This window comes from Protomyctophum bolini (assembly GCF_963924005.1).
Source record: "Protomyctophum bolini genome assembly, chromosome: 16".
NCBI lineage: Eukaryota > Metazoa > Chordata > Actinopteri > Myctophiformes > Myctophidae > Protomyctophum > Protomyctophum bolini.
The window spans coordinates 4,197,337-4,213,480 of NC_137877.1; the positions used below are offsets into that span (position 1 = coordinate 4,197,337).

At 44.2% G+C, this 16,144-nt stretch overlaps 1 protein-coding gene across 1 annotated transcript in view; it reads left to right on the forward strand.

Annotated features, from left to right (window-relative positions):
* lrp1bb (low density lipoprotein receptor-related protein 1Bb) overlaps positions 1 to 16,144 on the forward strand; it is a 634,358-nt gene that overhangs the window by 405,107 nt on the left and 213,107 nt on the right. The window contains exons 33-34 of the mRNA XM_080786185.1: positions 3,676 to 3,825; positions 15,833 to 15,973. Of these exons, the coding sequence (XP_080642311.1) occupies positions 3,676 to 3,825; positions 15,833 to 15,973 (291 nt within the window). The remainder of the gene's footprint in view (positions 1 to 3,675; positions 3,826 to 15,832; positions 15,974 to 16,144) is intronic.

Here is a 16,144-nt window from a genome sequence, read left to right on the forward strand (position 1 = left end):
ACACACACACACACACACACAGACACAGGGCAGGGAGACGCCAACCCAGGGGTTCTCAACCCGTGGGTCGCGACCACCTCGGGTGGGGTCGTCAAATTATGTTGGGGGGTCCCCAAATAAAATAAACGTTTTTTTTCAACTGAATGGCTGGAAAATGGAAATGAAGAGTTTACATATAGTACACAGAGTACATGCATACACCTTCCCTAATGATTATATCTGGTTTCAGTATTTATTTATGGTGTATTGTCTCTATTACAAGTAAGACACGCAAACGCGGGAAGCGAACACAGCTCGTACATATTTGTGTTTAAAAAAAAAAAAAATTAAGTTACATTTTTTTAAGTTAAGGTGTGTGTGTGTTATTTTTTAAGTTAAGTTTTTTTATTAAGTTAAGTGTTTTTAAGTTAAGTTTTTTTAAGTTAAGGTGTGTTTGTGTGTGTGTGTTTTTGTGTGTGATACAGCTGCGCCCTCTGGTGGCGGGCAGGTGGTGTAACAGCGGGACAGACACACAGACAGACACACAGACAGACAGACATGATCTGCTAGGTCTCATAGTTAGTGCTCACTGCGTTCGCAATTAAGGTTATTGTAGCAGACATTTTATATTGGGGGTTGGGAGGGCGGACGGGCCGGGGGTCCCGAGACATTTCCAGAGCATTTACGGGGGTCCCCGGCCAAAAAGGTTGAGAACCCCTGCCTAGGAGGGTGATCACCTCAGGATTTCTGCGGGCAAAATCTTTGTGTGATTAAGGAACTTTTTTGTTCCATTTTCATCGACCACTTGATCCCTAGAACCGCTATTGTGGGGAGACATTTGCCCCCCAAAAATAGCTGATCTACAAGCTCACAACGCCCTGCGTTTATACAGACCCCAGCCCTATTTACTGTGCTGTTGTTTTTTAGCAAAGGTTCAAGCAATGATTGTTGTTTTTTTTATCATTCAAACAATAGACTTGAGTTAAGTGACTATTTTTTTATGTTTTTTTTATCAGTGTAATTGTATCCATTTGTATAGATATTGTTTGGTTACTTTTGAATACGCTCTCAATATTAAATACACGATAAGCGATTACCAAAAGAGTATGTATGAGCCTTTACTCTTTCAACAGTATACGTAACACATTAACTATTCAGTATCTCTCCAATTTCATAACATTGACCCTCCTGATCTGAGAGAGCAACTTCTTTATCTTTGATCACTACTCCGGCTAAAAGACTAAAACATCTCCGCTAAACTGCTAATTGCTCATTAATAAAGATAACCGCTCTCCGTTTGACTGCTATTAGCAGTACCGCCATGCTTTGTGTTGCTAGTCTAGCCCATTTTAGGTGGGAACCCCTTTTGGTGTTAGCATCATGTCATGCTTTAGCTATTGAAAAATAGCAGATCTACAAGCTCGTAGCGCGCCACCGAGTGGCGCGCTACGAGCTTGTAGGTCTGCTATTTTTGAAAGATCGAAGAACGACTGACCTAGAAACATAGCTTTTTCAGAAAACTGTCAGGATGTAGAAGACATTTTTAGAATCTGATCCCAGGTCAGAATGGGCTAGAAGGAAGCATCGACGGGATAATTTCCAGCATGTGCTCGAACGCAGTCGACGGTATACTGTGTGCAATTACTCTCACATTACCCCCGGTTAACCTCGCCTTGCCTATGCGGCGCCTTTCCGCCCTTCCTTAGCATTTAACCCATTCTGACCTGAGATCAGATTCTAACGCACAAGAAGAATGGTGGTTCTTAAACGCATTTTGACCTGAGATCAGATTCTTAAAAATGTCTTAAATCCTGACAGTTTAAAAAAAAATAGCAGACCTACAAGCTCGTATCGCGCCACTCGGTGGCGCGATATGAGCTTGTAGATCTGCTATTTTTCAATAGCTAAAGCATGACATAATGCTATAACACCAAAAGGGGTTTCCCGCGCAAAATGGGTTAAGCGTGAACTCTTGCCCGCCCGCATCGTGGTGGGCATAGACTCGAATGAACGATCTGCAGCTTGAGCGAGCGGAGAAAAAAAAATACAATCCCACAGGCCTTATATACGGTCGGTCGGTCTAACTCCCAGCAGCTGTTGTTCTGTCGCTTATATGCACACCTCAAGGTCAAGTTCTCCCTTTCTCTCACACACACACACACACACACACACACACACACACACACACACACACACACACACACACACACACACACACACACGCACACACGAGCGGCGGCCATTGTTTTTCAAAGTGTCCCCCTCGCTCGCTCTTCTCGGAGCCTGTCAGTGTCAGCAATACAGATAACGTAAGGGGGGGGTGTCATATTTCACCGGCTTCGTTTATGATTATGGGGTGGACCGGGGGACAAGAGTAAATTAATGACGCGTTGTGACTGGGAATCTGCCGCCCATAAATCTCACACACACACACACACACACACACACACACACACACACACACACACACACACGCGCGCGCGGCAGGGAGAGACGGAGATCTCTTTCCGGACGGGACGACGTCGTGCACAATTGAAATCGCCTCCGGTTTTCCACCGCCGTCACACCGTCAATATTATAGCGGCATTCTATCAAAAACCATCATGTCTGTCGGGCGCCGGGGGGGAATGGATTTAAAAGTACAGTAGTCCGTCACTCGCGCGCGGCTCGCGGTTATTTACGATGCCAGCTGGAGGTCAAATAGAGACGTCCCACAAAGACATGGAGTCTTTCTCAGCCTTGACACCTGCAACACATACAGCACACGCACACGCCCTCACGCACGCACACACGCACGCACACACACGCACATGTGCGCACGCACGCACGCACGCATGCACGCGCACACACACACATATGCATGACATGCACAAATCTCGCAAACATTCATAAATCTCGCAAACATTTACCCTGACAGATGCAGCAGCATGCACAGTGTGCAGATATTATTTGAATAAAAGTAAAGAAAAATGGGTTTTACTTTAACATTAACTGCTAAACTTTGTGGCAGCAAGGCCAATATAAAGCTTATAACACCGTAAGTACAGACTAAGACTACTTTCATCATGAATAATTTTACACCTAATCTAGTTTTGATTACAGTACTGCTTTAGGCCTCATTTATATGTGCACTTTGATTATTTTTTTTAATATGTTTTACAGGTGATAATCACGTTAATCTGGCCATCTACAGCCGCCCAGTCTTAATAAAGTCTGACACACGCAGCATACATTAGGGCTTATTAAGACATTCTGGGCGGGAACCACTCTTGGTGTTTTAAGCGTAATGTTATACTTTAGCTATTGAAACATAGCAGATCTACATGTTCATAGCGCGGCACCGAGTGGCGCGCTATGAACATGTAGGTCTGTTTGAAAAATTGTGAAAATGTGGCGCAAATTTGGAATATATATGTTTTTCAGAACAAACGTTTTTAACTCAAATCTTTGCTTCTGGGGAGGTCCCTGGAACAACATATTTTCAGATGGGGGTCGGCGGCATATTACATATATATTTGGGAGTCCTTGACATGAAATATTGAGCACCACCGACATAGAAACATGAAGTTTTTCTGAAAACTGTTTTTTTTATTTTGACGTTAGACCTAAATGGGTTAAGCCATCACGGGGGGAGAGTCTAAAAAAAAAACCTTTTCTCCCTCCTCCTCCTCCTCCTCCTCCTCCCTCCTCTCCCAGGTCTCTCCATCGACTACACGGCCAGCAAGCTGTACTGGATCAGCTCGTCCAACGGCACCATCAACCGCTGCAACCTGGACGGCAGCGTCCTGGAGGTTCTGGAGGAGCTGAAGAAGCAGCTGACCAAAGGCTCGGCGCTGGCCGTGATGGGTGAGTTCTAAGTGCCTTCCTATACATACAGTACGGTATGGGGCCCGGCGTGGGCCGAGAAAACCGAGGTGCGCATTTGTTGTCGGCGGGGACAGGGGAACTAAGCCCTCGACCTCCTGGGGGCTCCGAGGGACTTCCAGGCGCAGTTAAGCTCTGCCAGGGACTCGCTCCCACTTTTCTACCCCAAAAACAGAGCCTCGTCTGGAGTACCTCGTGCACGTTGGGGAGCTTGTCAAGGAGAGCATCAGGACGGCCATCGGGGGATTGAGAGAGTGTTGGAGGGATTACGTGTTTCAGACGGTTAAGTGGCCCTTTCCAAGAATGGAGCCGTTTAGGCAGTCGTCCTCCTCCTCCTCGTAGCGACAGTCCTGCTTCACTTTGTGTGAAATGGCCGGGGCATTAGATAATTAACCCATTCTGACCTGAGATCAGATTCATACGAGGTTTCCACTGGACACACACTGGTCTGATTATAACCCATTCTGACCTGAGATCAGATTAAAAAAAAATGTCAGTCGTTCTTCGATTTTTCAAAAAATAGCAGACCTACAAGCTCGTAGCGCGCCACTCGGTGGCGCGCTACGAGCTTGTAGATCTGCTATTTTTCAATAGCTAAAGTATAACATGATGCTATAACACCAAAATGGGTTCCCGTTCAGAATGGGTTAAAACATTGAGCGGGCCCATGATTGATGATTGATTTTTCTCTTTTTTTCCCCTCTCTATCCGTCCCTCGTTTATAATGAAAAGGGGAGTGGGAGGACGCTTCATTATGTGTTGTTTCTTTGGTATCAGTAGTGGATCCAATATGTTGGACCATCCATCACCTTCCAATTTCATTTAGAAATTTCCCCCAAAATTATCTTCTATCTAAGCTAACATGATGGTCCCTTTTTATCCCTTTAATATAGCGTGATTTATATATATACGGCGGTCGTATAGAGCTCAAGATCACGACCATGTCTTAGACGCAATACGTACAGCTCTGTTGTTTTCCCAGATGCCACCGTGTGACGGAGCGTAAGCTATAGGTGTACCAGGGCCCTCAAAGCCTGCTTGCTTAGCGATGGTGTCAGCACACAACGGAATACCACATGCCCAGTGCAGGATGTTTTCATCAAATCTAAGGCTGTGGCAAAGAAAACCTGACCCAAGGTGAAACAGAAAGCATTAGAGCTTTAGAGACTTGAGAAGAATATTTTCTCTTCAGAAAACGTTGGAATTGAAACGTAGAAGATGATATGTTTCTGCCAAATCCCTGGCAACTCATAGTATAGGACTTAATTTGAAAGGAGAGGGAAGGTGGATCTTTGGTTTTGGTGTGATTTGATTTGGACGACAACATTCAGTATGCCTGCGTCAAATGGAGGGATACAGTTTTTCTTTTCTTCACTTAAATATAAGTATATCAATATTGCAATGTAGACATACTCTACTACGTCCTGCATTCATGTACTTGAGTAAAAAGTAGAAAAGTATCAGCATCAACATATAATTACAGTACCAACACTATAGCCTTCATCAGAGCATGCATAGCCGCATGGTAGCATAGCCCAATCGCGTTAGCGTTCCTTTTTGGTGTTTGCCAATATAAAGACATGTAAATGTGAGTACCTTGTCCCCCTGCTTGTTTAATTTTTGGATGTGCTACCTTTTTGGAATTTTTAATTCCTATTTTTTTGATTTATACTTGATTTGGGTTTGGGCACTCCACTGAAAGCCATTGCTGATGCAGCGCAACCTCTTTTTCTCATTAAATTGTTGGTGTACTAAGTTCCTTTCTACCAGCATGAGAATATGTTTCTGTGAGTAGTCCCGTAATGTTTTTTGTCCCCCTTCCCCCCCGGCAACTCATAGTATAGAGGATTTAGTTGGAAAGGAGAGGGAAAGTGGATCCTTGGTTTGGTGTGCATTGGTTAGACGACCAAACCGTACATATTCTGTATGCCAGCGTCAGACGGAGGGGGTACATCCTCATCATAACATGATTGATTCCGTCCCAGATGGCTGGGGAAGACGTTGGACCTGCGCGTCTCGTCTCTGAGGACGTTCAACTCAGCGCATGGCATCTGTGTTTTTAATTACATTACACCCTGAATATAATACTCTTTTTTTTTTTTACAAGGGATTATAATTTTAAACGGTCTCAGTTCCATATGACGGCAATCTGGACATTTGGGAAAGCCTCTTGTTGCATGCGCGAGCGTGTGTGTGTCTGTGTGTGTGTGTGTGTGTCTGTGTGTGTGCGTGTGTGTGCGCGCATCGAGGTTGCCAAGTTTGCTAATGAGAAGGGAGAACACAGAGGCGTGTGCGTGTGTGTGTGTGTGTGTGTGTGTGTGTGTGTGTGTGTGTGTGTGTGTGTGTGTGAGCGTATATATGCATATGTACGCTTGTGTGATTGTATTTTTAACCCATTCTGAACGGGAACCCATTTTGGGAAAAATAGCAGATCTACAAGCTCATAGCGCGCCACCGAGTGGCGCGCTACGAGCTTGTAGGTCTGCTAATTTTGAAAAATCGAAGAACGACTGACATTTTTAGAATCTGATCTCAGGTCAGAATGGGTTAATCAGACCAGTGTGTGTCCAGTGGAAACCTCGTATGAATCTGATCTCAGGTCAGAATGGGTTAATCAGACCAGTGTGTGTCCAGTGGAAACCTCGTATGAATCTGATCTCAGGTCAGAATGGGTTAATCAGACCAGTGTGTGTCCAGTGGAAACCTCGTATGAATCTGATCTCAGGTCAGAATGGGTTAAGATGGCAGCACATTATCTCCCTTTCCTTTTCGAAGGTAAAAGATAAAACCCACAGTATTGTTGTTGTTGCTGGAGTGAGACATTTTTTCTCTCCTACAGTAATTCTCTGTTTAGCGTGTTATTTGTCGCGGGGGCCTCACTCTGTCTGCCAGGTGGGTGGGGGGTTGTCTCCTATCACGTCTAGAGCTATAGTGTTAATTAGACTGTTACGGAACAGCGACCGAGCTGAAGCACACACACACACCCCATTGTTCTGCAAGTATAAGTAGTATTTCTGCCCACTTGAAGGAGCGGCTTCAAGAAGTTGTGTATTCTTTCTTATCTCATCCGGACCGGTTTACAGCAAAACAAAAATCATTGGAGGGTGTGTGTGTGTGTGGGGGGGGGGGGGGGGGGGGGGGTTCTGCGTTCCGCCGTAGACGATGCAGACTTCATTATAGCATTTCACAAATGGGAGATAGAAGGCGAGGTGACACAGACTAATGGCTCGCTTTCCTCACAGTAGCAGGTACAGCAAAACAGTGAAATGATGTCTGCGAGTCTCTCATCAATCACAATTAATGACGTTTTGTTTGTGCCGAGGAAATTGCAACGACTTGGTGTATAAGGAATGGATGGATGCACGGCTTACCGGATGTATTGGACTCATACCTCATACTGTATAGCGGCAACTGCTACTGTTATCGAAGAGAGGGCGGTGTATTGGGGATGGAAAATGATGCAGTGATCTGGTTAATTAATTTGCGTGCGTGCGTGTGTGCGTGCGTGCGTGCGTGTGTGTGTGTGCGTGTGTGCGTGCTGGGCAAACACATGTGGGTTCTAAGCATGACGGTGCAATACATCTGATCATAAAACTGCTTCAATCACTAGCACTAGTACTATCTTGTTATCCTTGACATCGCCGCCTGTCACAGCTTATAGCGGCACTTTGGGCTAAAACAATGTGGATGAATCCCAGGGTGCCATTTCACCCTCTCTAATACATGGATGAATGAACAAATGAATGAATGAATGGCTCATAAACAGTGGTGGAAGAAGTACTCACATATTTTACTTAAGTAAAAGTAGCAATACTGCTATGTAGAAATACTCTGTTACAAGTAAAAATCTGGAATTCAGACTGTTGGACGGACGGACAGACAGACGGACAGACGGACAGACAGACAGACAGACAGACAGACAGACAGACAGACAGACAGACAGACAGACAGACAGACAGACAGACAGACAGTCAGTACTGGCACCCCAAGAAAAGGAAGCGACAGAGGAAAAGAATGCAGAACATGTCAGTCTCCTCTCTCTTTCCCCTCTGGCTTATTGGCCGAGTGAATAGGCTATTGATTTTCTTCCCCCCCTCCTCACTACAGAGGAGAGACGCTGCCTGCTTCATGGCTGTTCTGTTTGGTCTCCATGGTGAGAGATGTGACTGATTGCGTTCGCTGGCCGTTCTCTCTCGCTCCAGCTCGCTTCCACAATCTTCAACCCCCTCGCCTCCGTTCCTTTGCCTTTGTTTCCTCCTCCATCAGACAGTAAACTGTTGACATCGGCGGGCTAATGGAATCAACCCAATAATTATTATGTCTAGCTCCTTCTGACCTGAGATCAGATTTAAAAAAAAACGTCTTCTACACATCCTGAGAGTTTTCTGAAAAAGCTATGTTTCTAGCTATGTCAGTCGTTCTTCGATTTAAAAAAAATAGCAGACCTACACAAGCTCGTATGAGCTTGTAGATCTGCTATTTTTCAACAGCTAAAGCATAACGTAATGCTATACATTACACCAAAGCGGGTTCCCGCACAAAATGGGCTAAGCGTCACGATAGTTACGCTCATATGTTGGCGATTACACGTGCCATCTGCTTCGACCGGGAAAATAGCTTGTTAGACGTCGTTAGCCGAAACCATCGGTGCGTTTATGGACTCGCGGGTCCTGCCTCTGTAGTGATTTAGCCAATCAAACAGTATTGAGTGTTAATTAACCCATTCTGAACGGGAACCCATTTTGGTGTTAGCATCATGTCGTGCTTTAGCTATTGAAAAATAGCAGATCTACAAGCTCATAGCGCGCCACCGAGTGGCGCGCTATGAGCTTGTAGGTCTGCTATTTTTGAAAAATCGAAGAACGACTGACATTTTTTTAATCTGATCTCAGGTCAGAATGGGGTTAATCAGACCAGTGTGTGTGTCCAGTGGAAACCTCGTATGGATCTGATCTCAGGTCAGAATGGGTTAAACAACGGTTCCTTATTCCCGCTACCAAAGCCTTTTTTTTTCTTCTTTTTGTCGGTGCATGCGAGAGTTCCTCGATCGATGGGTTTGTTGCCGGTGTTTGTGTCGGTTGAGCGTGTTCCTAAAGCGCCGTCCTGTGTAAATGAAGAGAGAAGGAGATCTAACAGGGCCCTGACCTGGATCTGTGGCAGACTCACTCCCCAGCATGGGGAGACGCCACGGGGAGGAGCAGAGCATGGATGAGTGGGCTTTACAAAGGTCATTCTGTTGGAGGAGCAGGCAGTGCTGTCCACAGTGGAGTGGAGTCTCTCCTACCCGGGGAGGAATCAATGCAGGGAGATGATTATAGTGGAGCTATAAGATCATTATTGTAGTAACAGTTACTACTGCGTATAACTCGTGTTCCCCCGCTATTTAATCTGATATTCTACGCTGTGCCGAGATTGTTTTATTACATTTTAGAGCATACGCTGAAGTGTTTTTTGCAGCTTTCCAACCCACGAAAATCCGGCGAGAAAAATGGTCCGTTGGTTTGTTATGATCAGAAGCAACCGGCGGCCATGGCAATGTGAAACGAAACCACAGTGCAGAGCAAGTTGTAGTCTAAACAAACGGTCTGTCCACTTGCATTGGGCTCAATTTCCCAGAAGCCCTAGCAGCCCAGAGGATCACTTGTCACCAGGTCCGGGACAAATCCGTTGTTTCTTTTTAATTATTTTTAAACGGTGAATTAAACGCATTAAACAAATCGCGGGTTTAACGTGTTACGCGCGGCGGAACCCTGGATTAAACAATTTAAAGCCCTGAAAAAAAGAAAAACTATTCATTGATGTTTCAAGTTCTCCATTGTTTGATGAATTGAAAAAGTAATCGATGGAATAATCACAAAACATGGCAATAGATGCAGCCCTAATTAAATCACAGATATGTATTACTATGTAAGAGTATTTATATCATCACTACAGCGCCACACCAAAGCACCAAAAGTAGCAGATCCAGAGCTTATACAGTGTGTGAGCTATTTTACAGATTTCTTTAGAATCCTGAAAAGTAGGCCTATAACAGTTTTGGACCTAACAGGGTTTCGCCTCCGGCAGAGACGATATATACAGTCGTTTTCCTACTGAAAAAAAGGTCTGTGACGGCACATCCAGAACTGACTGGGCTTTTAGCCCTTCTCGACTGTCAGTTGGAGAAGAGAAAAGCTGAAATCAGTCTAATCGATATAGAGCTGTCAATTCATTTGACGAGTCCACGAAGCAGCAGTCTGGTGGAAAAGTCAAACAAAGGTGTGTTTGTTTTTAGCTTTTTTCCCTTTCTGTGTGTGTGTGTGACGTGTGTGTGTTTGTGCATGTGTGTCTCCGTGTGCGAGCATGGATGCGTGTGCGCGCTGCACGCACGCGCGCTGTTTGTGAGAAGGGTATAATGAAGGCAGTGTTTAGTGACACCGGGTCGATCCGTTCAGCTCGCGGGGCCTGCATGTGTAGTAATTGGATTGGCCCGAGGGAGAGGTGAAGGCCCTCCGTTTGGAAAGTGCGGGTGATCCATCAGCCCCTAGCCTCCCTTTCCTGGGAATCAAACCTGCGGTCTGAGCTGGTGGTGGGGGAAATTGAATATGATGAGCCCCACAAGTGAGCAATCACCGCTGCAGCCCCGACCGGGTCCCTGCAGGCATCAAATTAACACAGGGGGTGCACGAGCTAATCTAGGCTAGCGTAGCCTCTGGGGTCAAATGTTTTGTAAACGCTGTGTAGGGCTGTCATTCTCACTCAGGGGAATTCCCGTGTGATTTCTGGAAATTAGTTTTGGTCTCTCTTCTCTCTGAACGATGACTTTGAGCCTGAAGCGAAATACTTGGCAGCTGCAGATAGCCTTTGAAAAATGAATGAAATAACAATGGTTCACCTTTTGAGAGTCTAATTATAATACTTCTTAGATTTCTGCTTATCCTGGCATTTCTAAAGAGCAACAGCTTTTTTCATCTATTAATGGAAGAAAACTATTATTTTCTTTCTTTTATCATCACCGTGTCTGCCGTTTTATCAGATTTTAATCTAAATGGAGGCTTAGGCTACAGCTTACTGTGTATATCGTTATGTCTACAAGTTCCTATTTTTAAATGGGAACGTGTAGATCGGCTATTTTCATTCATTTTGCGTGCCACACGCAAGTTGAAATATGGAGATAAGATGTTTCTATATTCATGATAAGTCTCACTTCTCTACAGTACAACTGCTTCTCTCGAATGATGACCACATCCAAGATGGCAGCTATATACAGCCTATAATTATATACATCAGTGTTTCTACATACTGTACATCTGTGAGCTAAATAAGCAACCAGGTCTCCAAAAACCAAGCCCCAAAAGAAGGGACACTATATAGGCCACATGGTCACATTAAACCTATATAAAAAAAACGTTCGCTCTGAATGAATATATTCAAAGATTTGTGCCGCATTTTCACGATTTTTCAAAAATAGCAGACCTACAAGCTCATAGCGCGCCACCGAGTGGCGCGCTATGAGCTTGTAGATCTGCTATTTTTCAATAGCTAAATAATGCTAAACACCAAAAGGCGTTCCCGTCTAGAATGGGTTAAACTACATTAAAAAACAAGCCCAAAATAAGCAACTTTAGAAACAAGCCTAAAAAAAATGCAACCCACAATTACTTATTTCTTTACATGTGACTTTACAGAAAAATCAAGCCCAACATCGCTTATAATAATAAGCAGACATGGCAAACAAAAACGCTAATTACAGCTAGTTCATCACATTGTGTGTGTGTAGTACAGTAACCAATTAAACACCATCAGAGACTGTGTGTCGCCCTGTCTGAGATTAAACAAAATGCATAACGTTGAACTACATGACATGGCATTAAGTGAGCTGATTGCCCATCCAGGGACTGGGATAATGCAAATGAGCCTCTTAGCTCTTATTATCGTTGCTGCTGCAATATATGAATATGCATTTTCCCATTAAAAACTAAGGAAACGAAAGTGAGTTGATTTGATTTAACCGCATGCATGCTATAGCATCCCTGGGCGGGTATACAGGCTTTAGTTCCCGACATGCTATTGGTCTGACTGTCATTAGACCGACAACCTATAGAGCGGCGCAGTCCCTCCCCCTTTCAGAACAACGAGCGGCCCAGGAAATGAGAACGCAATGCATTTCCCCATAGGCAGTTTTTATTTAATTTATTTAAAGACCTTTTAAGCGTCGTACGAAGCCAACTCTTGTCGTGACAAATCATGACAACACACACAATATTTCGGGCCAAACAAAGAATTAGAAAGTAGGAAAAAACGGCAGGTTACAACATTTTCTTTGTTTTTCTTCTTTGTAATTATTTGTTTGGTCCAAAATATTGTGTGTGTTGTCATGACATGCTGTTTCCTCATGTGGGACCTTTGCTGTGTTGGATCTGAGTGTGTATCCCTCCCTCCCTGGGCATGTCATAATAGGCAAGCATTCTGCAAAACTAGGTGGATATTCGTGAATAGGCAAACATTCCGTGAAAATCCATGTAGATCAGCATTTCTTTTGCTATTTGACATGCAACAAAGCATAATGTGATATGTTTGTTGTATGTTTTTGAGTAGTTTGTTGTTGTTTTTTTAACGGATCGCACTGCTGCCTCCTGCATTATGTGTGCGTGGAACGCAGGGCCGTTTATAGTGACTTCCAAACTCCAACACTTAGAAAAATAATCACCTGCACAGAATTTCTTGACAGAAAGTAGCTCATAATTATGTCTACGGTGGATTTACTGTATATGAAACAAAAGCTTGGCAGATTGAAAGAGGATAATTCAGGCTTGGCCTAGAGCTGCTGATGTTGGTGAGTTTAACATCGTTTAATACAAGCGGATCGCAAAATGCAATTAGGATGAGTAGGGATACAATGGAGGGCATTTGCAACTCTAGATTCATCCCCAAAAATCTAGAGTTGCAAATTGCGGCTAATCTTCCAGGTAGGATGAGATTATGTGAAGCGCATATATATATATATATATTTTTTTTTCCTTCTTTTTTGATTGATTGAATGCCGATTATTAGTCAGATTATGTAACATCACATGGACATTTAGGGTAAAGGACAACGCACAAAATAGTCCTGGGGACTTATACATAATAGTGTTTTGTGTTATTTTGCTATGTGGATGCATTTAATACATAGAACCACAATGGAGAGAGCATAAACATAACACAATCATACATTATATGATATGATATGATATAGTACTTTATTGTCAGTTCACACTGACATTTGTCTTGCGACACAGCAGCCAAGTATGCAGAACACATATACACAATTTTGACATAACACAAAGAACAAGACAATTTACATGCATAAAGACATGAAGACAAGAGCAATATCCACCGCTTAGATTACCCTGTGGCTACTCCAACTCCTGATTAAGCCTCAAGGTCGACTGGTGGACAAAGGACCTCTTTAGTCTGACCTTATTGTATGCTGGTACACCATATCTCCTTCCTGAAGGTAGCAACCTATATTCTCCATACAACACATCATGCTTAGCATTAGAGGTGATATTCCTTGCTAACCTTAGGATGCTGTTATCACACGTGGATGTATAGGAGAAAAGAGAAGTGAATGTCGTCTCCTTTCTATGGGAACATTGAGTGTACCTCCCCTCTATGGGAACATTGAGTATACCTCCCCTTGTGGTCTCCTGATAGATGGACTCTAAGGCCCGTTTTGAAAGAACCCAGTGATGTATACCGTAGCACACGGCTAGCCTCTTACCGAGCCGCTACGGTGCAAAATAGAAGAAGTAAAAAGAAAAACAGGTCAGCTTTGAGACGTGTGCTATGTGAGGCCCTGCATTATGAATGCCGCAAAAAGCCCTTTTTTCTGTGTTTTGTGTCCCGATAAATAGAAAATGTGTCTGCCTTATTTTTAGAGGCATAACTCTCTCCCCTGCGAAATGGGTCCATTTCTGGAAATGGTGGCCTGGCCTTTTAGAGAAGGGACGACGGAGGGCACGTCCATTCTCTGCATGAGTGCTTTTTTCCCCCCCCTTTTCTTCTGCAGGGAAAGGGAGCTGGATAGTATGGGGCTTACTTCTTTCCTCGCTATTAACCCATTCTGACCTGAGATCAGATTCATACGAGGTTTCCACTGGACACACACTGGTCTGATTAACCAATTCTGACCTGAGATCAGATTCTCAAAAATGTCAGTCGTTCTTCGATTTTTCAAAAATAGCAGACCTACAAGCTCGTAGCGCGCCACTCGGTGGCGCGCTATGAGCTTGTAGATCTGCTATTTTTCAATAGCTAAAGCATAAAAAGATGCCAACACCAAAATGGGTTCCCGTTCAGAATGGTTTAAAGGGCAGAGCGGTTGCCTCACTTTGCAGTTTGCACAGCACAGCGGCTGGGATTTTTTTATTTTATTCTTTTAGAATGGGAAAACTAACCCTCCTGTTACAGTTACGTCTGTGCAGAGAGAGAGAGAGAGAGAATCGGGCAAAGTGCCCAGACCGTGCCTCACTGATTTTTTGTTTCTGTTTGAATTGTTTGTATGGCGACAGTGTGGGCTGTGGGGGTGAGATCTCTCTCTCTCTCTCTCTCTCTCTCTCTCTCTCTCTCTCTCTCTCTCTCTCTCTCTCTCTCTCCAAACATGCACAGATGAGAGCCTCTCTCTCTCTCTCTCTCTCTCCACACAGACTCGCACGCCGGGCCCCCAGTATAACAGGGATGCATCATTGCTTCGGCAAACATGCACACATGTATGTGGACTCGTCAAGCGTGCACTCAACTCTCCAGCTGATGATACAACGCTCCTCGCGTATCGTAGAGAGTGCTTTGCCAAACACACGCCGGCTTGGCTGACACGTCGGCTTTGACTGGTAGTCCTTTGAGGGGGAAATTGCACTGAAATAACTCAACAAAAAAGGCTTACATTTGCCGTCACTTCTTTTGCGGCGCTTTATTTCTGGGGGCTGAGAAGATTTTTTTTTTGGTCTGTCTACCGGACTAACGTATACTTACTATTCCTTATACTTACTATTTGTCCTTTTATTTATTTATTTCATTATTTCTTTGGTCTGTCTACCGGACTAACGTATACTTACTATTCCTTATACTTACTATTTGGCATTTTATTTATTTATTTCATTATTTCTTTGGTCTGTCTACTGGACTAACGTATACTTACTATTCGTCCTTTTATTTATTTATTTCATTCTTTCTTTGGTCTGTCTACCGGACTAACATATACTTACTATTTGCCCTTTTATTTATTTCTTTATTTCATTATTTCTTTGGTCTGTCTACTGGACTAACATATACTTACTATTCATCCTTTTATTTATTTATTTCATTATTATTATTATTATTTTTCTGATTTTCTTTTTTTGCGGCTTACGCCTTTTATTGGTTTTTTGAAGGGACAGAAACGGGAGAGAGATGGGGGGAAGACATGCAGTAAAGGCCGTGTCGGGCTCGGGAGTCGAACCCGCGGCACACTGCGACTGGATTACCAGTCGGTTGCCCAGACGGTTACGCCACCGCCTGGGCCGTCCTTGTATTTCTTTATTTCATTCTTTCTTTGGTCTGTCTACCGGACTAACATATACTTACTTGTTGTCCTTTCATTTCTTTATTTCATTATTTCTTTGGTCTGTCTACTGGACTAACATATACTTACTAGTTGTCTTTTTCTTTCTTTATTTCATTCTTTCTCACTGTTCCTTTCAAAGTCATTATCGCAACGTCGTCGCCTCAACGAAATAGCCTTGCGGAATAGCAATTTCCGACATGGTGCTTAGCAGCGTATATAATCGGACACCGTGTCCACTCGCCAGGGGTTTCCGAGGCTACTCGCTGTAGATGACATTGTTCACACAGGAATGACTTTTTCTTGTTTCAGGTGGTAAACTCTGGTGGGCCGATGAGGAGTCAGCTCAGCTGGGCACGGTGACCAAGAGAGACGGACGGAACCCTAAACCTTGTTCACACAGGAATGACTTTTCTTCTTGTCTCAGGTGGTAAACTGTGGTGGGCCGATGAGGAGTCAGCTCAGCTGGGCACGGTGACCAAGAGAGACGGACGGAACCCCACGGTGCTGAGGAACAAGACCAGTGGAGTGGTCCACATGAAGGTCTACGACCGGGAGGGGCAGAGAGGTATGGACACGCACGCACACACACACACACACACACATGAAGGTCTACGACCGGGAGGGGCAGAGAGGTATGGGCACGCACAGACACACACATGAAGGTCTACGACCGGGAGGGGCAGAGAGGTATGGGCACGCACAGACACACACATGAAGGTCTACGACCGGGAGGGGT